At 43.8% G+C, this 24471-nt stretch overlaps 11 protein-coding genes across 11 annotated transcripts; 7 read left to right on the top strand and 4 right to left on the bottom strand.

Annotated features, from left to right (window-relative positions):
* Nucleotides 1–243: 243 nt before the first annotated feature.
* PICMEDRAFT_18102 (hypothetical protein) lies at nt 244–1374 on the top strand. Its single transcript, XM_019161879.1, has one exon. The coding sequence runs from the start codon at nt 540–542 to the stop codon at nt 1365–1367; it is 828 nt and encodes a 275-aa protein (XP_019015815.1). The 5' UTR covers nt 244–539; the 3' UTR covers nt 1368–1374.
* An 80-nt stretch (nt 1375–1454) lies between these two features.
* On the bottom strand, nt 1455–2963 carry PICMEDRAFT_18101 (hypothetical protein). Its single transcript, XM_019161878.1, has one exon. The coding sequence runs from the start codon at nt 2941–2943 to the stop codon at nt 1507–1509; it is 1437 nt and encodes a 478-aa protein (XP_019015814.1). The 5' UTR covers nt 2944–2963; the 3' UTR covers nt 1455–1506.
* Nucleotides 2964–5793: 2830 nt separating this feature from the next.
* Nucleotides 5794–10333, top strand: PICMEDRAFT_18098 (hypothetical protein). The gene has a single exon (XM_019161877.1). It carries the CDS (start codon nt 5982–5984, stop codon nt 9933–9935), a length of 3954 nt encoding a protein of 1317 aa, XP_019015813.1. The 5' UTR covers nt 5794–5981; the 3' UTR covers nt 9936–10333.
* A 51-nt stretch (nt 10334–10384) lies between these two features.
* Nucleotides 10385–11353, top strand: PICMEDRAFT_13363 (hypothetical protein; the record flags this gene model as incomplete). Its single annotated transcript, XM_019160051.1, has 1 exon — nt 10385–11353. The coding sequence occupies one exon, from the start codon at nt 10385–10387 to the stop codon at nt 11351–11353; it is 969 nt and encodes a 322-aa protein (XP_019015812.1).
* A 142-nt stretch (nt 11354–11495) lies between these two features.
* Nucleotides 11496–12599, bottom strand: PICMEDRAFT_74404 (hypothetical protein; the record flags this gene model as incomplete). Its single annotated transcript, XM_019164761.1, has 1 exon — nt 11496–12599. The coding sequence occupies one exon, from the start codon at nt 12597–12599 to the stop codon at nt 11496–11498; it is 1104 nt and encodes a 367-aa protein (XP_019015811.1).
* A 376-nt stretch (nt 12600–12975) lies between these two features.
* Nucleotides 12976–15645, top strand: PICMEDRAFT_19890 (hypothetical protein; the record flags this gene model as incomplete). Its single annotated transcript, XM_019162145.1, has 2 exons — nt 12976–15199; nt 15257–15645. Coding segments are annotated over 2 exons (2613 nt in total), but the record flags the coding sequence as incomplete, so codon positions are not given.
* A 207-nt stretch (nt 15646–15852) lies between these two features.
* Nucleotides 15853–16560, top strand: PICMEDRAFT_74402 (hypothetical protein; the record flags this gene model as incomplete). The annotated part of the gene is made up of 1 exon (XM_019164760.1): nt 15853–16560. The coding sequence occupies one exon, from the start codon at nt 15853–15855 to the stop codon at nt 16558–16560; it is 708 nt and encodes a 235-aa protein (XP_019015809.1).
* Nucleotides 16561–16729: 169 nt separating this feature from the next.
* On the bottom strand, nt 16730–17896 carry PICMEDRAFT_22082 (hypothetical protein; the record flags this gene model as incomplete). The annotated part of the gene is made up of 1 exon (XM_019162234.1): nt 16730–17896. A coding segment is annotated over one exon (1167 nt), but the record flags the coding sequence as incomplete, so codon positions are not given.
* A 748-nt stretch (nt 17897–18644) lies between these two features.
* PICMEDRAFT_22696 (hypothetical protein) lies at nt 18645–18872 on the top strand (the record flags this gene model as incomplete). Its single annotated transcript, XM_019162273.1, has 1 exon — nt 18645–18872. A coding segment is annotated over one exon (228 nt), but the record flags the coding sequence as incomplete, so codon positions are not given.
* Nucleotides 18873–19139: 267 nt separating this feature from the next.
* PICMEDRAFT_74399 (hypothetical protein) lies at nt 19140–19604 on the bottom strand (the record flags this gene model as incomplete). Its single annotated transcript, XM_019164759.1, has 1 exon — nt 19140–19604. One exon carries the CDS (start codon nt 19602–19604, stop codon nt 19140–19142), a length of 465 nt encoding a protein of 154 aa, XP_019015806.1.
* Nucleotides 19605–19810: 206 nt separating this feature from the next.
* On the top strand, nt 19811–24451 carry PICMEDRAFT_18091 (hypothetical protein). Its single transcript, XM_019161876.1, has one exon. It carries the CDS (start codon nt 19854–19856, stop codon nt 24243–24245), a length of 4392 nt encoding a protein of 1463 aa, XP_019015805.1. The 5' UTR covers nt 19811–19853; the 3' UTR covers nt 24246–24451.
* The last annotated feature ends 20 nt before the right edge of the window (nt 24452–24471 follow it).

Below are 24471 nucleotides of genomic sequence, written 5' to 3'. Positions count from 1 at the left end.
AGAAATCAATCTGAACATAATGTATTGGAAATGTCTGTGTGTCTTATCCAAGATAGTGCCACCGAAACGTGTCTGCTCTTTGAACCCGAGCAGGAAGAAGGAGGCAGAATAGGCAGAGAAGAGCTCCAGAGGTGTCAAAACGGCAACGAGGACGGAAACGCAGCTATCGCGTCCCGGCCCGGTGGCGGGGCACCGCCGGAACTTTCAGTTTCTTATCTGTTGAGACGGTTGAGGCTGTTGGGCCACATGGGAGGTTGGAGAAGCCGGAGGTGAAGATCAGAGGTTCATTAACTTGCTGAATAAAGTGATTCCCACTTTACAGCTTTTGAGGGCTGATGAAAAGGCTCACAGAGCATGAAGGCGGAGACAAGAGGGCACATAGACGGCACGGCTTGAATGACGGACATAGATTCTCCGTGATTGAAGACTGATGAAGGAAAAAGAAAAATGTATTTATATGGCTGGATGGACCAGTTGGTCGATGCACGGATAAGCTATGTGGAAACTTGTTCTCCTTGTGATTGCTTCCGTTCGTTAGGATGACGGTAGATATAAGTCCTTCGGAATTTAGAAGATTGTGCAAAGAAAATAGCTTTTGGGGTCACACCAGCGGCTGTGTCCCCGGCTATGCCCAGGCAAATGTTCTGGTTTTGCCAAAGGAGATTGCAAACGATTTTGCAGACTTGTGTGCCAGAAACCCTGTGGCTTGTCCGCTGATTGCAATGACGAAGCTGGGCTCCCCCAACAAAGTTGACAACCGATTAGTAATCGACGACGAAGACTTCGATCTGAGAACTGATCTGCCTAAATACGGCGTGTACAAGCAGGGAAACTTGATTAGAGAAGCAAGTTCTGTTGCAGACTGCTGGGATCTCGACAGTCATATTGGATTCCTCATTGGCTGCTCTTTTTCCTTCGAGGCGGCTTTGATCAGTGAAGGACTGGCGCCACGAAATGTGCTGGAAAAGAGCAACGTGTCGATGTATCTCACAACGAAGATGCTCAACCCGGCTGGTGTATTCACCCGGTGTCCCTATGTTGTGAGCATGAGGCCATACAAAGCTACAGACGTGGAGAAGGTCAGGTTGGTTACGAGAGAGTTCCGCAAGACTCACGGAGAACCCATTGACTGGGGGTACGACGCTGTAGAGCGGTTGGGGATTAAAGATCTGTTGCTGCCGGAGTTTGGTAGCCCATGTCGAATTGAAGACGACGAAATCCCCGTTTTTTGGGCTTGCGGCGTCACCACACAGGTTGCAGCTCAGCAGGCCGGCAAACATTCTGCCAACGATGATTATATTTTCGCCCATGTCCCGGGACACATGCTTGTTCTGGATATCAAGGACTCGGAAATTTGCTGTTTGTAGATGGAAGTATAATTTATAGATAATCATTCTCTATTAGTTCTATTGGCCGAAATAAAGTATACAAAAGTAACAGAAGTTGAAGAAGAAGTAAAAGAAATAGCAGGAGATAAAGAAAATATAACTACACTTGACTTGGCCATCAGATGATGAACTTAAATTCTGGTGCATCGTCACCAACTGTTCTTTTGAGCTTACGGTCGTCAATGCCTGTCTCTAAAACTCTTTTGTTATGGACGTTTCTTTTGTGCAACATCCATGAACACGTAAGAGAGCAGAGTGTGGAAACGACCAAACAGCCCAAGGTGAATGCGTGACCAAGAGTGTAATTTGGAGGGGCTCTGTATACCTGAGGGCTGATTGCGCCGGAAACATTTCCTAGGGTCTGGTTGATACCAATGGCCGTGTATCTTTTGTACCTTGGAGAAGTGTTCGAAGAAATCCATGACTCGTTAATACCAGTACCGGTGTAGATGGAGAAGCAGATGAGATAACATGCGAAGTACTTGACGGAACTGTTATCTACAGCAAGCAACAAGATATATCCTGTGATTCCAAAGATGTTGGTGAATGCAATGATTGGCCCCCGCATTCTTTTCTTGTCAGAGATCTCCGCAGCAGCCAAAAAGATCAGGCCTGCAAGGAGATATACCGGCACACCCAAATATTGTGCTTCCAAAGAAGAGAAGCCCATCCCGGATTTCAAAATCGACGGTAAAAAGGTGGAGAAGCCGTAGAGACAGATATCTTGCGTGAACTGGATGATGACGGAGAATATGGTCTTCGGGTCGGTGAATGCGGAGCGGACCTCCTTAATGTCGAACCCTCCTTGGTCGACGTAGAACGCCCTACGACGTTCTCGGTCTTCAAACACTTCTCTTTCCTCCTCAGTCTTGATGAGCTTTGTCGGGTTGTCTGGGAGTCCAAAGAAAAGCCAGACCACAGCCACACATGACAAAATGCCCTCGATTAGGAAAATGTATTTCCAGGACGCTAACCGACCGCTGTTGATCTTAGTGATACCAGTTCCGATAAGGCCTCCAAAAGCACTTGCCAAGCTGGAGGAAGCAAAGAAGTACGCTGTCCTTCTGCCTAACTCATGTGGGAAGTAGTAGTCGGTGGTGATTACGGCAATGCAGCTGAAGTAGGAGCCTTCAAAAAGACCAAGAAGGAGTCGTAAGGCCAAGAGAGAGCTGTAGCTGTTGGCGAACAAGGTGAAAAGAGAGCATAGCGACCAGCAGAGCATCATTCCAGCAAGGTAGTACCGAGGCCGTTTGCACTGTTTCATGAGCCAGACTCCGGGGAGCATGACAGGGATGTACGTGGCGTAAAGAACGGAGACGATGGTAGAAAACTGAGCGTCGGTGATACCACAGTCAATGTCCATGCCGGCGACCTTGGCATTTCCAATGTTCGATCTGTCCAAGGATGAGAAAAAGTACATTGTGGCAAACATGGGCATCAACCGCCAATCAAACTTGTGCACCAGCCTCTTCTCTGCAGCAAGGTCCTGTGGAACCGGTGTCTGGATCGATTCCACTTGGATCTCGACGTCGTTTTTTGACATATGAGATGACATCTCAATCGCTTTTATCTTGGACTAACTGTCTTGGCTGTTTGGGCTCTCCTAGTCTGCTCTACTCTACCATTAAATTTCCCAGGCTACACCTCAGACATCAGTAGAGGTATATATACCCCCCCCTCCCCCGGCTCCGTCTAGCTCGATATCCGTTTTTGGTTCCTCGGCAGAGGACTCTCGAGGACGATAAGACACTGCGGCGGAACCGCTTATCGCAGCTGGCGGGCCTGGCGGAGAATCAGTTTCCGTTGGCGAGACGGAGGGTCTTGCACACCTTCGAGGCCTCGTTCCACCTCAAAGTCATTTATGCTAGTATAATTCAACTTGTATATGTGTATGTGTGTATGCATTTGGCTATGTCTGCAAGTGCTGCTCCCCCGTAAGGCCGTCTTTACTGCTTTGGCAAAACCTCCGGTCCCGGCCCGATGCCGTTTGTCATCCCTCGAACCTATTGTTTTCTCCGGAGCGAGATGAGAAAGACAAGATCAAACGATAGAAACTGAAAAAATATAGAGAACAGATGGGAGGAAGGAAGAAGATGGAATCGTAGTTCTTAGAACAGAAGCGCACGCAGTAAAGATGACAAAGCCGACAAGACGGAAGACACTACTGTCGTATGTATACCCCACTGGGTTTAATCGTAAATTCCGGAACCACTACTAACATTTCTGAGGAGAAATCCCTTCTTGCTGTCACAGTTGCAAGTTTTGCAAGCAACGGAAAGTAAGTTCCTCTCTTTTTCATCTCCTTTTCGAAGGACCGCATACTAACACTGGCGTCCTCTGTTTTCTGTGCAGATCAAGTGCAACTGCGAACACCCCTGCTCGAACTGCATCGAGCACAACATTGAATGCGAACCTGTCGTGAAGGACCTGCGTAAGAAGAAGTTTAACAATAGTTACGTGCATACTTTGCGGCAGCAAGTGATGCGCCTACAGAACTTTATTGTACAGCTGAAGATAAAAGACTCTCATACAAGAGAACAAATGCTTGCAGCTTTTGATATTGGCGCCGACAGCAACCTCGGCGATGGCAGCATCAACGACCACGAAACAGAAAGCAGCCTTACCGGAGCATCCAGCAACGTAGAGCTTGTTATTGAAAAGTTTGAAACAGGCCAGATTTCTGTATATGGCAAGCCGGTAATTTATATGCCACCGCAGGACAAAACAAAGAAAAAAAGTAAGCCATCCTCTTTTGAGTTCCAGTACTTTCACTGTCCCGTCATTCTCAGCTACATATCCAATTTCTTCAAGTGGCAGTACATGGAATACAACCTTTACATTTACCGAGAGTCTTTTTTGACAGACTTTTTTAGGGACAAGGGGGACTTAAAGGAGTCTCTGCCCTACTGCAACGAGGAACTCATCTTTGCCATTTGCGCCTGTGGATCTGCCATAGATCTCGGTGACAACGTGTTCATGTACAAGGGCGTCTTGTACGACTCATCCGATAAGTTTTACAATAGGTCAAGGTATTTACTTTTTCAAAAACTGAACTCCGATGATTGCAACAGTATCACCGCCGTGCAGACATTCCTTTGTTTGGCTTTCTACGACTTGGGCAGAGGCAGAACGTTGTCTGCTTGGATTCTTTCAGGAATCGCCTTTAGAATTGGGTTACACATGGGCTTTGAATTGAATTTGCAGCCAAGCCACGAGCCCCAGAGCAGTAAGTCAAACCTAACAGACTATGACCTCAACGTCAGAAGCAGGATTTACTGGGGCTGTCGTGTCGCAGATTATTTTATCAGTTTTGTCTTAGGTAGGTCTCCAACCCTTGAGTACTTGAATGCCACCATTCCAAAGAGTGAAAATCTTCCTACTCTCCCAGGAATAGAGTTTTTTCTCTATTACGATCCTATAGAGAAGAACTCTAAAATCTCCAACATTTCCCACCCTCTTGAACAAATTTATCGTTTGTACAGGCTTGCCCACAAATGCAACGAAAAAATTCATTACGAGTCGTCTAGGGCTGGCCGCTTCCATTTCCAAACTCTTCATCATCTCCACAACTTTAACCTTGAGGTACAGGAATGGAAAAACAACTTAATCGATCAGCTCTATTGGACTAAGGCGGAGTTGAAGACTGCAGGCTTTAATCCAAACCCCATGTCTTTCCGTTACCAGTACTACACGATATTGCTCTCAATAAACAGAGACTTCATAGATTCCAAACATAGTGATTACACTGCCGATGTAGTAACACCCAGAAGCATTTGCTTGAGTGCCATCGAGGATGTGTACTATTCAATAATGTCTTTTAAGACCTACCACAGTCTCCGATATGCATCGTTAAACATGGTTTACCTCTGCATACTTAGCATCACCATCCTGGAGAAGCTACCTGACGCGATTAACATGCCTCTGCAGAGGACCTCCATGATAGAATTCTTTGGTAGAGTCCTCAAAGAGTGTTCTGCTTCATGGGGCTTGGCTAGAAGTGCCTACGAGTCTTTTAGTTCACTTTTCAAAGGCGGTAATGCCCTAGGCCACCACATGCCCGGTTCAGGCAGGATCAACGCTTCTGATATGCCAATTTCTGGCACCAAACCGGTTCATGACAGAGACATGCAAGATCTTGACGAAAGTCTGATTCCCTCACTCAACTATTCGTAGCTTGTAATCTATTAATAAGCACTACTTTATAAGATCTAAGTTATATTTACAATGCCAGGGTATGTCACATTTTTCGGAGATTGATTTTTGACATTTTCTCTCACCCCTCACTACAACGGAAGTTGATTGTCCGTCCTTTTTTTCCCACACGGCCTTTTTATTTTGCCGACCTTAACCTCGACGGGAATTGAAAAGCCTTCTCGGGTAATGCAAGAATTTCACTAACTCACAACCTCACGTCAACACATTTTTTGGAATTGTAACATTCCAGAGTACAAGTAAAACCATGTGAACTATAAATGAAAGTGAACACCGTCTTGTGTACCCTTTTCATCAACCTCGTCAGAAAGGATGTAGAAATATATACGGCTCAGCTAGAAGTAAATGCTTCCAAAAAGTAACAATACCATCCACACTAACATGTCCAGCATCCAGATAGCAATAGATAGAGGTGGAACTTTTACCGACTGCATAGGTAATCCTGGAACAGGCAGGCAAGAGGATGATGTTCTCATCAAATTGCTCTCCGTCGATCCTCAAAACTACTCCGACTCAAACTTGGAAGGTATCAGAAGATTACTTGAGAAATTAACTGGTGAAAAGCAAGATAGAGGTAGTAGTCTAGATACTTCTAGGGTTGCATACTTAAGACTTGGAACTACAGTGGCAACCAATGCCCTATTGGAGCGGAAGGGATCAAGATGCGCTTTGGTCACCACTAAGGGATTCAGAGACATCCTCAACATTGGTAATCAATCAAGACCTAAAATCTTTGATTTATCATGTGCCAAATCAGATACTCTTTTTGAAACTGTTGTTGAAGTTGATGAAAGAGTTACTTTGGAAGATTACACTGAAGATGCGAACAAAGGGTTCACTAAACCCAATGGTAAAGATCTCGTTGAGGGCTTATCTTCAGAAACTGTGAGAATCATCAAGGCGCCAGACGTCGAAGAAATCAAATCAACCCTGCGAGTTTTGTATGCATCTGGAATTCGTTCCATTGCTGTTTGTCTAATGCATTCCTATACTTTCCCAGATCACGAGAAGATTGTTGGTAATATTGCAAAAGAGATTGGTTTTACTCATATTTCATTGTCTTCTGTGTTGAGCCCGATGATAAAATACGTTACTAGGGCTAACTCAGCTGTAGTTGATGCCTATTTGACTCCAGAAATAAAAAAGTATTTGGCAAGTTTCCAGGAAGGCTTGATGAATGGCCTTTACTCAGCAGAAAATCCTAATGGCGTTAAGTGTCATTTCATGCAGTCAGATGGTGGGTTGGTTGATGCCGGCTGCTTCACTGGGTTAAAGTCGATTTTGTCTGGCCCCGCTGGTGGTGTTGTCGGCTATTCTAAAACTTGCTTCAATACTGACAACAATATTCCACTGATCGGTTTTGATATGGGCGGTACATCGACTGATGTCTCAAGGTTCGGGGAAGGGAGATTAGATCATGTGTTTGAAACTACTACTGCTGGTGTCACTATTCAATCTCCCCAATTAGACATAAATACTGTTGCGGCTGGTGGTGGCTCAATATTGTCATTCAAAAATGGGTTGATGCATGTCGGCCCCGGATCTGCTTCATCCCATCCTGGTCCAGCTTGTTATAGGAAGGGAGGTCCATTGACTGTGACTGACGCTAATTTGATTCTGGGAAGACTACTTCCTGAATATTTCCCAAAGATTTTTGGTCCTAATGAAGATGAAGGTTTAGATATCGACATCACTGAAAAAAAATTCAAAGAACTGACTGAAGAAATCAACCTAGCACATCCTGATTCTATTCCAATGAGTATATATCAAGTTGCCCAAGGATTTCTGGAAGTAGCCAATGAAACTATGGCAGGGCCTATCAGACAATTGACTGAATCTAGAGGTCATTCCCTCAATAAGCACAGATTGGTTTCTTTTGGTGGCGCAGGAGGTCAAAGTGCATGTGCCATTTCCCAAGCACTTGGAATTGATACGGTGTTAATCCATAGATATTCTTCTGTTCTTTCTGCTTACGGAATGGCCTTGGCTGATGTTGTTGAAGATATTCAAGAACCTGCATCTTACGTTTTAAACACTGACAACAAAAAAGTTTTTATGCAAAAGTTTGATCACTTGAAGAACAGAGCATTTGTTTCTTTGTCAAATCAGGGTTTCGACGAAAATAACGTTGAATATGAGCTCTATCTGAATATGAGATATATTGGTACTGAATCTTCAATCATGGTAAGAAAAGGAAACTCGTGGGATTTTGGAGATCATTTTCGTGAATTGCATGAAAAAGAATTTGGCTTCTCATTTGAGAAAGATATAGCTGTTGACAATATTAGAGTAAGAGCCATTGGTAAAACCAATATCAGAGTTCAAGAAAACATTGATGATCAAATAAATGCGCTTGAAAATGACAATTTAATCAGAACCGTAGGTAAAGGTAAAGTCGAATTTCTAAAAATGTGTTTTTGGGACTCTCAGTTTCAAGAAACAAAAGTTTTTAGACTAGAAAAGTTGGATATTGGTACAAAAGTTGATGGTCCTTCTATTATTGCAGATGATACTCAGACAAATGTTGTCCCTCCTCATTGTCATGCCTTAATTTTAAAATCACATATTGTTGTGAAAATTCAAAAAAAAAATGGGCATGGTAATACTAAGCCAATCAACAATGGCATCAATCCAGTTATGCTATCAGTGTTTGGTCATAGGTTTACAGATATTGCTGACCAGATGGGTGTATCTTTGCAAAAGACATCAGTTTCGGTTAACGTTAAGGAAAGATTGGATTTTTCGTGTGCTTTATTTGATAGCAATGGTAACCTTGTGGCAAATGCTCCCCATGTGCCTGTTCATCTTGGCTCTATGTCAACATGTATAAAATCTCAGCTGAAAATCCACAAAGGTAAACTCAAAGAAGGTGACGTCTTAATAACTAACCATCCATCAACTGGCGGTACTCATTTGCCGGATATAACGATCATCACTCCTGTGTTTCAAGATGGTAAGATGCTGTTTGTTACCGCTTCAAGGGCACACCATGCAGATATTGGTGGTATTCTACCTGGATCGATGCCACCTTCATCGACAGAATTGTGGCAAGAAGGTGCCGCTTTTTATTCCGAACTGTTGGTAACTGAGGGTGAATTTCAGATTGACATGCTTAAGAAAATTTTGGTTGATATCCCTGCAAAATACCCAGGCTGCTCTGGCACTAGAAGACTGTCTGATAATATTTCAGATGTCAAAGCTCAGATAGCTGCCAACAGGAAGGGAATTGCACTAATCAGAGCATTGATTGCAGAATTTGGAGTTGAAACTCTTTTAATGTACATGAAGGCTATTCAAGACAACGCTGCTTCCACAGTTGCGAGGATGCTAGAGAAAATTGTCAACAGCCATGATGTTTTGAGTTGCAGAGATTATATGGATGATGGCTCATACATTGACCTGGAGGTTTACAGGGATCCGGATGACAACAAGGTGGTATTCGATTTCGCAAATTCTTCACCGCAGTCATATAATAATCTCAATGCTCCTGTGGCAATAACCTATTCTGCCATAATTTATGTTTTGAGATGTATGGTTAATGAGGATATTCCATTAAACCAAGGCTGTCTTGAACCTATCAAAGTTAAGGTTGCAGAAAGGAGTATACTTTCTCCATCTGAATTTTGCGCTGTGGTTGGTGGTAACGTTTGTACATCCCAAAGAATCACAGACACAATATTGAAGGCGTTCAATCTGATGGCAGACTCTCAAGGCTGCTGTAACAATTTTACGTTCGGCAAGGGTGGCAAGAATGAGGTAGGAGAAAACAACGAGGGTTTTGGTTATTATGAAACTATAGCTGGTGGACACGGTGCTTCTTCAACATGGAATGGGGTATCCGGGGTTCATACAAACATGACCAACACCAGAATCACCGATGCTGAGGTTTTTGAGAAAAGGTATCCTGTTATGTTGGCCGAGTTCTCAATCAATGCTGGCACTGGGGGTAATGGTGAGTTCAAAGGTGGTGATGGTGTTGTTAGAGAAGTTGAGTTCAGAGAGAAGGTTTGTGCCTCAATTTTGTCGGAGAGAAGAGTTATTGCGCCTCATGGGGTCAACGGCGGAGAAGATGGCAGAAGGGGGCTGAACTTGTGGATCAGAAACATCAAGGACTCCGACGGTAATGTAGTGGGAAAAAACGTGGTGAATATTGGGGGAAGAAACTCGGTGAATGTGGATGTCGGCGACAGAATTAGAATCGAGACGCCGGGTGGAGGTGGGTTCGGAAAACGGAGACCTGACGGCCTGAAGATTAACTCTTGCATGAGCAAGCCTTTAAACATGCTGCATACCGGGTCTCTAGTCGGAAGACGGAAGCTGCAGTACGAGAACTAGCTCCCACTTCCCTATCTGTAACTAATCACTTATAACTAGTAGTCCTTTGCAAGTGTACTACAACCTTAAGGACATTTTCCCACGAAAAATACCGGCCGTTTCTCTTTCCCCCCCGGTCTGCTCAAAATTTTGGTCGGCGTGGCATTTTCTTCCCGCCGGGAGAACTTTCCACCGGCCTTTTTTGCCGGCCCCCCTCGATCTCGCTGGCCCAACCGAGGGAAACGAATTTTCCCCCCGGAGAAAAATTACTGGGGGAAGAAGGGAGGGTTGCCGCGGCGGTCATGGGGAAAAAATTCGATGCGACGAACTAGGAAAAGGCAGACATGTATCGAGGAACTATTTCAAGGTTGTGAAACGAGAAGATTAGATAAAGTGTTTGTACATGTTGTCTAATTACGCCGTGTTCAACAGAAGACAAAGTTTGTAAGTCTTCATATTTTTAAAGTGCAATGAGTACAGCCAAGCCCTTTCCGACATCACATGAAGACCTCATATTGGACGTCGCCTACGATTTCTACGGCCGCCAGCTTGCGACATGCAGTGCCGACCAGCACGTCAAGATCTTTGACTTGGACGTGGCGACGTCGTTTTGGGACCTGAATGACTCGTGGCGTGCCCACGACAGCGCCATTGTGCGAGTGGAGTTTGCTCATCCCGAGTTTGGCCACTTGCTTTTGTCTGCGTCGTATGATCGGACCGTTAAGGTATGGGAAGAACAGTTCGAAGAGCCTATCAATTCGGGCAGACGATGGGCCAAGGTGGCGACGTTATCGGACTCGCACGGGCCTCTTTATGACGCAAGCTTCTTACCGTCACACTTGGGCTTGAAGATCGCCACCATTGGGAGTGACGGGAGGCTGAGAATCTACGAGTCGACAGATCCAAGCGACTTGTCGCAGTGGACCATAGTGGAGGAGTTCTGCGTTTTGAAGAATCCAGTAGCAAACCACCTCCAGAGTGACTTCAGCATATCTTGGTGCCCTTCCAAGTTCAGTGCAGAAAAGTGTATCATAAGTGCATTGGATCAGGCCTATATTTACTACAGAAACGAAACGAGCAACAAGTTTGTGCAAGGGCTTGTGCTGCCCGAACACAAAGGGTTGATCAGAAGCGTCTCATGGGCTCCGACGATGGGCAGGAGCTACCACTTGATAGCCACTGCGTGCAAGGATGGGTACGTGAGGATATTCAAGCTCGACGAACACAAGGACGCGGACAACCCGGATGGCCTGAAACTAGACATTTCATTGTTGAGCGCTTTCAATGATCACATAGGGGAGGTGTGGAAGGTCAGCTGGAACCTAACAGGCACAATTTTGAGCAGTTGCGGTGACGATGGTTTGATAAGGTTGTACAAGGCGAACTACGCCAACAAGTTCCAGTGCATGAGTGTCATCAGCGCAGAGGGCAGCAAATGATTGGCGGTAACAAGTACTACGGTCCCTTCCAGTTTCGAGTTTAGACAGTACAGTTGTTGTTATATATATATCTATGTATTATTATGTATATATTACTGGAAAAACAGCCACCGGAAAAGAAAGCTACAGAAACCCACATTTCTCATTTCTTTAGGATGGTAATGACATCCTCGTCTTGTAATTCATGAGACAGACCGACGTATTGGTTTTGATGCTTCACACTGGTACCGAAAACCAAGGCCGATTTGAAGTCATCAACCAAAGACTTGTGGATTTTCATACAAAACTCCTCAACCGTGCTTTTATCGCCTTTCAGAACAACAGGGTCCGAGAAATCTGGCAAGCGGCCCTTGGGCTTGGTATAGACACGAACTAGATTCAAACGGTCCCACATGACCTCCAGTAGTTCATCCAGATTCCATTCATTCCCACTTGAGATCGGAACAGCATTTGGAATACGGTATAAAAGCTCAAGCTCTTCAATAGAGAATGAGTCAATCTTGTTGAGAACATACACTGCCGGAATGTACTTCCTATTGTGTGCCTCAAGAACATCAATCAAGTCATCGACTGTGGCATCTTGACGGAATGATACTTCGCAGGAATTGATTCTGTACTCGTTCAAAACTGCCTTGACTTCATCATCATCAATTTTAGTCAAGGCCACAGTGGAGGTGATACTAATACCACCTTTCTCCTTCTTTTTCACTATGATATCTGGAGGCGTCTTGTTGAGCCTAATTCCAAAACCCTCTAACTCGTGCTCGATGATTTGTTTATGGCGGAGTGGCTTGTTGACATCCAACACAATGAAGATTAGGTCACAGGATCTCGCCACAGCGATAACTTGACGACCTCTACCTCTACCATCCTTGGCACCTTCAATAATACCAGGCAAATCTAACATCTGGATCTTTGCACCTCGATACTTGATGACACCCGGAACGGTCGTTAAAGTTGTGAACTCGTATGCTGCAACTTCAGAAGTTGTACCCGTAAGCTTTGTCAATAAGGTGGATTTACCCACGGATGGAAATCCAACGAAACCGATGGAAGCCACACCGCTCTTTCTCACATCAAAACCTACACCAGCACCACCACCGCTAGCTGCTGCATCTTTGAGCAAGTCTGCTCTGAGCTTGGCCAACTTAGCCTTAAGCATACCCAGATGCTTTTCGGTGGCCTTGTTCTTTTGTGTTCTAGCCATCTCCTCCTCGATGGACTTGATCTTTTCAACGGTAGTCATTTTTGGTTGAGATCTCTATTTTTAAGTCTTACGCTTGATAATAAGCTCCTTACAGCCAGTCGGTAAGAATAAAACAACACCCTCCCTTATGACTTCAGCTGAAAATTTTCGGTCTGGGAAGACATGAAAAGAAGAGAAGTGTCGATGGAAAAAAAAAACGTTCCGCGTTGGTTGACGAAACTGGTCAAGAAGATTGAACAGACCTGTGGAAGCTGGCCATGCCTGTATGATTGGATCTCTTTCACTACTAACTGGCACCATTGGCGATAAAGGGACAAGGAAAACAGCGGTGATTGACATGGTAATTGATTCAGAGACGTCGATGCCGGCCGATATAGACGAAAGGATGAATCTCCTGGCGGATAAGGTGCACTCACTTGATTCGACCTTGACGACAACTGTTAACATCAAACAACTGTCGAAACTGCTCAATGACATCAAGGTGACCCAGAGCAACATTGATTCTACTTTGCAGTCGTATACCACAAATAACACATTTCAGCATCAGTCGACAATAAGGTCATTAGAAATATCGAGGGTGGAGCTATCGACGACATTGAATCACTCCAGAAACTTGAAAGGCATAATGGACGGCGCCAACTCGTTGAGTTACAAGATTACAGAAAGAGTGCGCTTGTTGGACTCGGAGAAAAGTCAACTTAGCCAGATAAAATGCTTTGTAGACAATGTGAAGACCTTAAAGCTGGAACTTCTGAGAGCCCACGATGCGATCGAAAGACAAGACTGGCTTATCGCCTCAAAGTCCATAGCGATAATTAGACAATTACCCGAAGGATTGCTCACGGATCCGTATGTGGAGTTTAAGGTTCCGACCACATCGCTTGAGGAATTACCCTCTATGTTGCTAGAAAAGTGGATAAAGCAACTAGAAGACACTTTTGTACAAGAATTCAATGATGCTGCAGCCAAGAGAGACGCCCAGAAGTTGACCTACTTCTTTCAGCTTTTCCCACTGATCGGCAAAGATAAGGTAGGCTTGAGATGTTACTCTAAATTCATTTGTGGCATCATTAGTGACCAATCTAGATCGACTATTAGAAATGCACAGAACAAAGAGTCTAAACCTGAGTTCTACGCTCAGTTATTATTTAGACTTTATCAAACTATATCCGGAATCGTCAACCAGCACTCGAAGGTCATCAGCTCCTACTATGGTAAAGCTGTTGTCAACGATATTCTCAAAGATATACAAATGGAATGTGATTTGCAAAGTAATTTGATTTATGAAACATACGCAGACTCCAAGCACCTTGACCGATATGCATCTGAAATCCAGCAGTATGGATACCCCATATTAATCAAAGAGATATATAAAAACGTGGCTGAAAGTGAAGATGAAGAGGAAGAAAATGATGACGAATCAGAAGCTGTTGAATTGACGGATGTCTCACAAGTTACAGATGAGCTATCCGCAATGATGAATCATTGGGCAATGTATTCCAAATTTTTTGTCGTAGTGTGGAATGGATTTTTGGACGGCAAGAGCAACAATTCCAGTAGCATTGACAACAATAAAAACATATTTCCTTCCCCTCTTATTTTATCATCATTCGGAATTAAAATTCATGACCGAATCATTAGACAATTTGACCTATTTTGCACATATTCTGTTAGAAGAACATTAGAAAAAGCTTGCTCTATCGAGTCTTTGGGAAGTCTGTTACCACAGTTTTCTGTGTGTTTGAAATTCCTGACTCTTGTATTCAAAAAAATTGACAACTCTACAACGCACTCATTGTACTCTTTAATACCCGAAGACCCTGCAATATCCTCACTAGCAGATGACATAATAATCGTACTTAACACAATTTTACTAGAAGTTCTTGCCACAGGTGAACTTACTACCATAAAAAACATGGTTTCAAATATCAAGAGAATACTGTTGAATGATTTCTTGAATATTATCCAGCAACGCCTGAAAGGCTTATCTTTAAAATCGTCTTCCAATCTTTTGACGAAAAACACGATCCAAAAAATACACCAACAACAAAACCCACTTTTTGAGTCTGCATTCAATGATTCTTCTATCAGTACCCCTTCTAGAAGTTCTACACCAGTTGGTATCAATGTTTCTGCTTCTGATATTGCTAATACTGGCTCACTGTTTATGAGGAGTTTAAATGCTGCAATCTCTTATACCATGGCAGGAGAAGGCGAGGAGGATCTTACCTATCTTACGGGTGATGATACCGACATCAAACAATACGTCATATATTTGAACACACTGGCTGTGATGAATACATATTTGGATAGGTTGATGGACTCGTGCATGAAAAGTGTTGAGAACAATTCTTTGTTGATCGTGGATGACCAAGAATTGACCAATGTCAGACGTTCTCAAGAGGAAACCTTGACCACTGATTTCGACATGAGAGTACCCTCTGATGAATCAATCCATTCACGTATTGGCGGGTTGTTGAGGAGTATTCCAGCTGGATTCAGCGAGCGGGCAAATGACTTGATTGATAGTAATGTGAGGCTTATATTTGAGCGGGTCCTGAAAACAAGAATAATCAAACTCGTAAACGAATCCATTTCTGAAAATTACTTGATGGCTATCGAAGAGGGCCAGTATTATAGTCTAGAGAAAGAAAAACCGCTTCCGGTTAATGGAACTGCCAAAAATTCCAATACAGTTGAGGATGCGGATAGAATAACGAGATTTATTAAGAACTGGAATTCTTTGATTATTCCATATGCTACAACGTTATCAAATTCTGTGTTCAACAGGTTGATTGCCAAAATAGTGGATTTATCCGCCATCATCTTAGAGAATAAGGTCTGGCAGTTAGAAAAAAAGGTCAGTGCTGTGGGGGCAATCAAGCTAGAGCAAGATATTAGCACTGTAATCGGTGAGTTAACCAAGTTCAACTATGGATTACGTTCGGCTTTTATCAAGGTGACCCAGATTATCATGGTCGTTGGACTGGATGAGGAAGAAGACGTAACGGCCCTTGAGGACATCGGCGATGAGATTGAGTGGGCTTTGACTCCAAGCGAGAGAACAAGAGCAAGGAGATTGAGAGGGTGAAGAGCCTAGGCTGATGCAGCCAGAACAACAATCACCTATGTAACAATTACATGCAAACCCATATAGATTAAATAGAAGAAAATTCAGCGACGCGTCGATTTTGGATGGTTCTTTTTTTGAACTCAACTATAACATGAATTCGACAAGCTTATCTTTCACTTTACATTCGGACTTTAATCGTATTGGATACAAAAAACAGGCATGTCAAGCGATACTAGGAGTCGGTTGAAGCGAGGTGTTGATGCAGATGTAGATGATACAAGCAAAAAGTCGACAGTTCAGGACAGGATCCGTGAACTGAAAAACGCAAGAGCCAAGTCTGTTCTTGAAAATAGACGTGCAGTTTATGATGAGGTTGCTGGCGTCAAAATGAAGCTGGCAGAGAAGAGGAAGTTGGAGAAGTCAGAGGACGATGCTGTTCTGCAGGAAGAAGAAGGGAGAGTATCAAAAGAAAAAAAGAAAAACAGTCCCAATGTCTCCACCTTAGAATATACTGCGGAGGAAGATGAGAAATGGGAGGCCAAACAAGGCCGAATCAACACACACGAAGAATTGAATGACGAGCACAAGGGTGAGTTGCATAACTATAAACAGCTAGCCGAGCGAACTTACTCGAAAAATATCCGTGGAATTGAACAGCAAGGAAAAAAAACGTTGGAGAAGTACCAACAGGAGAAGAGTTTGTATGAGAAGCTGAAAACACAGGGACTCTCCCCAGAGGAGATACGGACTCGTCTCACCTCCAGCGGGCAACTTGATACTTATGTTAAAGACTTGAAGTCTTGGGAGGAGGAAGTCTATAGGAAACGGAGAAAGATTAACGATGAGGGCAAAGATGGTGCTATTCACGAAAAGAACAGGCAGTTCAATAGCAAGTTACAGAGGCATTACCGCCAGTTCCAGAAATGAGGTTATTCCGTATATTGTACATTAGATGAGTATATAAATGAGGTATGATTGAATATCTTTATAACTTGATACATATCCAAGCAAACGTAAATGCGAGCGTTCAATTTTGCAATTCTTCAGAGGGCGTTTTCACTAACTCTCCTCCGCTGTTGTAGCTGTAGTCAGAGAGGATTGAGCCAACTTTCTTCTCGAGCATGCGGTCTTGCTTCTCATGCCATGTCAAATGTCGTTGGAGGTCGTAGTCCTTACGGAACAGTCTATGACAGTTGGTATACGGACAGTGAAGACGTATGTCGACGTTGTCGATAATCAGGTCTAGCACATCCGGCGATGACGGCACGCGGTTTGTCTGGTGGCGTTTAAACCCATTCTGAGTAGGACTGGACACAATGAAACCACAGTCTGAAAGGGATTTATCATCTTCATGGTTGAGTTCTTTTTCCGCTTCTGCTTCACTTTCGGAGTCACTCAATCTTAATGCTTCCTCTATGCCATCATCTAGCTTGTGTTTTTGACTGTTTGCTACTTTCATTGTCCTTTCCTTCTCATCCTTAACGTTGTACTGCAACGCCTCGGGCAACTCTAACAAGGGGTGTCTTTCGGCAAAGTGCCGTACCGTGTCTTCCTTTTTATGGAACTTCTCCCCACACTCGACACACTTCCACAACTTTATCACTGTGTTCTCGTCGTGGATCTTCATATGATTAGCCAAACCGGTGGCACCGACACACTTTTTCCCACAAATCTCACACTCCAACCTTGGGTGCTCTGTTTTCACATGGAGCTGCAACGCGGACCAAACCCGGAAAGTCTGATAGCACCCAGGGAAGTCACACATGAGCTTTGCCGTCTCAGAGTGGTGTTTCTCCATGTGGTCGACCAACCTGCTGGGCCGGTTGAACTGCTTCCCGCACACCCGGCACACGTGTCCGCTGAGGCCCTCGTGAACTGCACGGATGTGGGCCTTGAGTGATTGGTGCTTATGGAACGACTCGCTGCATCCATCGTAAGTACACACAAACGACTTGTAGTGAGTCTTCTCGTGTCGCTTTAAGTGTTGCTTGCTGTTCACGCCTCTTCCGCATACCGAGCAGTGGAATGGCTTGTCCTCCTCGCCAACGTGTTTGAGCATGTGTCTTTCAAGATGGTCCTTCCTCATAAACGACTCCTCGCACGTTGGCACCCGGCACTTAAACGGCCTGTAACCGTAATGCGTTCGTATGTGCTGTTCAAGCAACGACGGCCGTGAGTATGCTTTCAAGCAGCCAGGAAAGTCGCAAAGGTAATTTTTCGGTCGGGGCGACGACGCCCTGGAGCTCGATGCTGATCGTGGTGAACGGGAGGATGGGCTCGAAACCGACCGGCCCCGTGTTCTGGATGAGGACCGTGACTGCGGCGGAGTAGATGGCAGTTCTCCGGTTGCAATCTCCTCTCTGTCCCCTTCTCCATCTCTTGTCTGCTTAACACCTATCACTTCTGCAATCTCTTCCGCCGTCCCTAGAAAGCTCCGCCCCCCACGAAAGTCGGCATCGTCTTCTTCTAAAACCAGTGTATTCTGCAAACGCGTCTCCATACCACCAAAATCTACCGCCATCCCTCTGCCCATGTCAGAAGTTTCTTCCCTTCCCATCCTCGGACACCCAGAGCCAGAGATAAAGACGGTTCTGGCACGAAACTGCCCGCGTTTAGCTGCTCACTCGATTTTCCGGATTTTCATGTTGCGTTTCCCGTTGCAAAATTTTTCTTCACCTTTCCAGCAGTGGGATGAAGGGAAGGAGAAGTGGCCGGAAGGGCCGGGGAGAGAGACAGAAGCCGAGACGGTACATCATACTGCACAGTCACACATTACACATTACACAACGGACATGGCAGACTACGGAGAAAGCTACCCAGAAGAGCCTGAGGAGCGTTTCTCGGACGATGAGCGTTTCCAGAATGACGACGACCAGCTTAACGGCAACGGCAACGGCACAGAGATCGACCAGGATGGCAGAATTGTTGTGACCACGGGCCCTGGCGGCGACCCGGACGCTGGAGTGCTGCAGGTCGGGAGGAGGGCCAAGCCCAGAGCGATTCCAAAGAATGAGAGAATCACGACCCCGTTCATGACCAAGTACGAGAGAGCCCGGATTCTCGGCACCAGAGCGCTCCAGATCTCTATGAACGCTCCAGTGTTGGTTGACATTGAGGGTGAGACCGACCCTCTCCAGATCGCCATGAAGGAGCTTTCTGCCAAAAAGATCCCTTTGGTTGTTAGAAGATACCTCCCCGACGGCTCGTACGAGGACTGGAGTGTGGAGGAGTTGATCATCGACTAGCCGGCTCCGTCAAGCTCCGTGCAGACACCCTCTCATATTGTACATTATACACATGCTTGCTTCTCCGGAACGAGGAATATGCGAAATACTTCTTTACCATCTCCTCCATCTCGTCATATGAAAAAGCTAGAAGCCGGGGGCCAAACAAAGCAACTTAGAAAAACGCCCACTACGCTACCCATTCCGTTTCTCTGTATACACTATCGTAAATAAAATCAGATATAATAATCTCAATACACACTAAGCGAAGATCACTCATAATCACTGCTTTACACTTTCGATGAACTTCTCGGAGTCAAATTTCTTGTAGCCCGTAATCTTGTTTTCCTTTGTGAATTCGTCCACCACACCGGCAACCGCCTTCTTGTCGGCGTCGCTCTCCGCCAGCTCTCCCAGACTGCTCTTCAAGACAGCGCTGTCGATGCCGTCCTTGCCGTCAAAGGTAGTAAGCGCATCCCTCAGCTCACTTTCCTCACTGAACCCACCAAATTGTGCTCCAGCAATCTTTAGAAAGCTGTTAAAATCTACACTCTTCCCACCGGCGCTCTTCAACATGTCCTTGATCACTGAGTCATCCAGCTTCAGGTTAACATCGCTCGCAGCAACCTTCAAGTCCTTGACAGATATCTTTTCGTCTCCGTCCTGATCTATCAGATTGAAGAGCATCCTATATTTCTGAATCTGCGACTTAGTAAAGTCTTTGTTTCCATCTGTTTGATCTGTCATCACGCTGTACCCTCCAGAGTCCTTCTTTAACTTTCCGGCTCTTCAAACACATACTTACATGCCATTTAACCAGTATCCCATTTCATGAAACGAAAACAAAGCCTAACGCGCCAGCCTTTGGATCTTGTCCATTGACCATTTCTATGATCCTTTGCTGGTCTCTCTTTTTCGAAACTCTGTTTCTTCGGCAATAGGTTCTGTTATAGGGTGAAGATCATTCAAGTTGGTCAGCATACAACACGCAAGAATATGTCTGAAGCTAAGAGCAAAACTCAAAAGAAGGAGGTGAACAGCCTTCTCAAAAGGGCGAAAAAAGATTTAATCAACGAAAACTTTGATGAGTGCATATCCACATCCAAATCCGTTCTCAAATTAGACAAAACAAATCTGCTAGCTCTGATTTTCACCGGGAAATGTCTTCAGGCAAAGAAACGACCAGATGAAGCTTTGAAATATTATGTAAAGGCCTGTGAATTCAGCCCCAACGATAGACTTGGATGGAAAGGCCAATTGTCAATCTTGGTCGGGCTTCCTGACTTTGTCGCCTTTTTCGATACCCTAACCAGCTTTGCCAAGGTTCTTGTGTCAAATAAAGACGAATTAACAGAGGTGGTCATTTATATCAAGGACTATACCGAGACGCATGGCTTGGATTTCAAGCCAATGAAGCTATACTACTTGAGGCAGATCATCCCGGGGTTATCTGAACTCGGCGATATGGTGGGCTACCAAGTTGGCCCACCTACTGATGCATTGAATACATTGATCAAAATGATAGAGGATGATGAAAACAAGGAGATAAAGTCGATTAAGGATAAGGAAAAGTTAACTTTCTCTCTCAGTATGACAGAAGCAGCTAAAAATAAAAAGTATAACGAAAAAACATGGCCAATTGTTTCGGTCTCAGAAATACCCGAGCTTTATAAGCTACTTATTGATTTGGAACAAAATGACAGCAAAAGATACAAGACCCAGGACAACTATTTGAGATATATGCATGGCTTGCTTTTGATTGCTCCTACTCAAGCCAAAGAGAGTATAAGAACGGAAGTTCGTGATATCGTCGAGGGACTCGTTTTAATCAGTTGTCCCTCTGAGTTTGCCTGGAAGCTATACTTTGATTGGCAGGACCCTAGTTCATTAGCAGATTTGGAGTTAGAAAAATTGGCCATGTTCATCAAGCTATTTGATAAAAGTAAAGGATATGGATATGTTTTTTACAATTTCTTGATATCAGATGTTTGCCCGTTTGATCAGGCAAAAGTCATTGAATACTTGAAGCCAACGAAGAAGAAGAAATCAGCGAAGAAGACCGAAAAATTAACTGACACTAAATCTGGAATAGAAACTGAATCCGGAGCTGAGGCAAAGACTTCCGAGGACAGCACGATAAAGAAAGATGAGAGATACAAGATTTTTGATATACAGCCCCAAGAAATATTGACCGCAATGTCAGGAGTTTTACCTCAGGTGAAAACATCAATAATTTGTTGCAGAATTATACTTGATTACTCAGTCCACCTCAAAGACTACTCTTTAGGACTCGATATCTCTTCTCAGTTCACTAAGGCAACGGTTAACTTGAAAGAATCGACTGGCTTGAACATATCAAACTCCAAACTTGCTCAGACTTTGAATTTGGCTATTATCTACACATACTACGAAGCACCGAAGAATTTTCCTAAAGCTTTGGCATTATATGACTCAATCGAAGGCAAATATCCTAATAATGCTAAGGTGAAAATAGGAAAAGCTTTGATCTTGGTGGAAACGAAGAAATACGCAGAGGCTTCGGAAATCTTCCTTGATTTAATTGACCAAGACCCAAAAAATATTGATGCCATTCAAGAATACGGTTGGTGTCAAATTTACCTCAACAACTATCTTGTTGGCAGACAATATCTTGAGCGTGCAATTGAAATATTCCAAGGAGATGAGGAAGCGGAAATCGAAAAGAGCCTTAACTCCGCAGAGACTTTGTCTACACTGTTGTACAGGTTAGCGTTTTCTTACTACATGGAGTTTGACAGCCCAGAAAACTCTTTCGATCCGTCAATTTTGAAAGGTATGATTCAAAAATGCTCATCTTTACTTTTACAATGTTTGAAATTATCTCCAAATTATGCGCCAGCTTTCACAACCCTTGGCTTGATTTACTACAATTATGCTGGTAATAAAGACAGAGCGATCAAAAGTTTCTACAAAGCGTTTCAACTTGATCCTGCTGAGATAGAAGCATCATACAAGCTTGTTGAACATTTTACTTCGGTTAGAGATTGGGAAATGGCTGATATAATTTGCAAGGCGGTAATTGAAAATGATAGAGCTAGAAGAGAACTTAACTCTGCTTATAATAAATCGAAGGATAACTCTTGGCCATATCGGATATTGGGCTGTGCTTCCATGGAGTGTAAAGATGACGTTAAGGCAATCGAATATTTTCAAACTGCTCTACGAATGAACCCTCTTGATATCTCCTCTTGGTTGAGTTTAGGAGAAGCTTACATTGCTAGGGGCAGACTTGAAGCTAGTATCAAAGTTCTCACACATGTTATTAAACTGCAGTCTGGCTTGGAAGACAGCATCGAAGAAATCACACCAGATATGGAACGTAATGCAGATTGGCACGCAGTTTATTTGTTAGCTTTTGCTTTGACTAGTACTTTAAAGTTTGAGAAGAGTGTCAGGATGCTGATCAATTTATTAGAAGGAAATCATCACAAAGATAATTTATGTCTCTTAACTTTGTTGATCGAAACTTTGGTCTTACGTTGCGATTCTGAAATCAAACGGGGCGCTATCTTGAGAGCCTCCGACACGTTACTGCAAACATACAACTATCTTTTCCAAGCTTTTGCATTAGATCGAAACTCTGTTAAACTATGGAAGGCACTGGGTGACTCGTTGGCAATTTCGCTTACTATCCAATCGTTATTATCCAAACTACCTTTTCTCAAAATATACGAGCTAGTTGAAAAGCTAGATTTTGGTGATGATGAATTGTTGGCAGATTTGAGTGTTCAGAACTATGATTTTGATGATTTACTTGCTAAGCAAAACTACACCACTGCAGCACACCTATGCTATACTTTATCATGTATAGGAGGTTATCTTTGCAGCAAACCCGGCGATGTCAAAAATTTACGCTCAAGTCTAGTTTACAACATCTCTGTATCCTTAGTTGCTTGGCAAAAGGAATGCAAAGCTGAAACTTTTACTGAAGTTTCTATCAAATTATTAAACAAGGCAATTGTACTAGAATCTGATAATGCAGATTACTGGAATTGTCTGGGTATCGTGTCTTTGAACAAGAACGCTAGAATTTCTCAACATTGCTTTATCAAGGCATTATCTCTGGAATCAAAATCACCTTTCTATTGGTTCAACTTGGGTATGCTGTATATAAAGTATCTTGACTATGAGCTAGCAAATGAGTGCTTCACCAGAGCTCAGTCTATTTCACCAGCTAGCTCGATTGCTTGGATTGGCCAGGCCCTCATTGCGAATGAAAGAGGCGACCAGTTAGCATCAAGAAATTTGTTCACCCATTCTTATGTCATGTCTAAAGGTTGCAATCCTCCCAATACCTTATTATACGCTGTTTCTGTCTTTTCTACAATCATGAATGAAAACTATGAGGAAAGGGATCTGGATGCCACTCAGCAACTTACAACGGCTAATTACGGTATGCTAAACTATTTAAAGCTATACCCAAAGGATACGTTTGCGCTTGAGTTGAATATCAATATTATTGAGCGGTTGTACTCATACGACAAAGGCGTTGATTATTCTGAAAATCTATGCAATCTTTTAGAAGCCGAATATGAAGAAGATGAGTCTGAGGAAGTGCTGATAAACTACTGTATGGCCAAATGTCAGCTTTCGAGGCTATTGCTTGCCAAAAAGGAATACGTCAAATCATACAGCGTTTGCGAAGATGTTGGATCTTTGCTGGATGCTGCTTCGGATTTGACGATAGAAGTTCAGAAGTGTATGATGTCCTGTTTCACAGTCATGGGTCTAGCCCTGTATTTCCAGCAAGATTTCGAGAGATCTTTAACCGAGTTCAAAAAACTTCTAGAGGCTTTTCCTGAGAACAAGCGCATTGTTGTTTTGATTTCCCAGGTATTGTATGCAAATGGAGAAGCAGACGCTAAACAAGCCGCCATGGATGAACTACTGAATAGCATTGGAACTCATGGAACGTCTTTGATTGTCTCGATGACCATTGCTGCTATTTCTCTAGTTGAAGAGTGGGAAGAGTATATTGCTGCCGTCAAAGAGGTTCTAGACACACTTCCCCTTGAAATTTTGATAAGCGATACTTATAGGGAGGTTCCGAAACTTCTAACAATGATTGGAGATAGACTACGTCAATTGCAAGAGAAAAAACCCGAGGACAGAGTTGACAAGATCTGGCAGAGGAACGCCTTTCTGTTCCCGGGAGACAACACCGCCTGGAGTCATCTTGACGCAGAGTTGTCGTTGGAGATGAGTATCAGTGCAGAAAAGATGTCGGCGATAGACGTGGCGGACTCGTATGTGAGGGTCGGACGACTCCGGGAGACACAGAGAGGAATTCTTCTTAGCGGGGGTATTTCTCCTGTGGGGCTAGAAACGCTTTACAATCTGATTGTGTAGTAGTTGTATTCATTATGTATACATTTTCGTTATAACGGCATTGCGGGTTCCACCCAGTAGAAGTGAATAGTGACTTGAAGTGACTTGAAGCCGTAGTGTGGTGGAGACAGAAACTGCAACAACGACAACAAAGATGGCTAAAAGTGTGGCAGTGCAGCGATAAGAGGAAAAAATAAAAAGAGACGGGCAAATCGGAAGGTTGTGGTAGATGCTTGAGGTCCGGCCT

Source organism: Pichia membranifaciens, assembly GCF_001661235.1.
Source record: "Pichia membranifaciens NRRL Y-2026 unplaced genomic scaffold PICMEscaffold_6, whole genome shotgun sequence".
Lineage (NCBI taxonomy): Eukaryota > Fungi > Ascomycota > Pichiomycetes > Pichiales > Pichiaceae > Pichia > Pichia membranifaciens.
Note: the sequence above shows the minus strand (reverse complement) of the source record. Positions and strands in the feature narration are given on the sequence as shown.

What these genes read in the sequence shown, in the direction of transcription:
- PICMEDRAFT_18102 (XM_019161879.1), top strand. Translation starts at nt 540, where the DNA reads ATGACGGTAGATATAAGTCCTTCGGAATTTAGAAGATTGTGCAAAGAA.
- PICMEDRAFT_18101 (XM_019161878.1), bottom strand. Translation starts at nt 2,943, where the DNA reads ATGTCATCTCATATGTCAAAAAACGACGTCGAGATCCAAGTGGAATCG.
- PICMEDRAFT_18098 (XM_019161877.1), top strand. Translation starts at nt 5,982, where the DNA reads ATGTCCAGCATCCAGATAGCAATAGATAGAGGTGGAACTTTTACCGAC.
- PICMEDRAFT_18091 (XM_019161876.1), top strand. Translation starts at nt 19,854, where the DNA reads ATGTCTGAAGCTAAGAGCAAAACTCAAAAGAAGGAGGTGAACAGCCTT.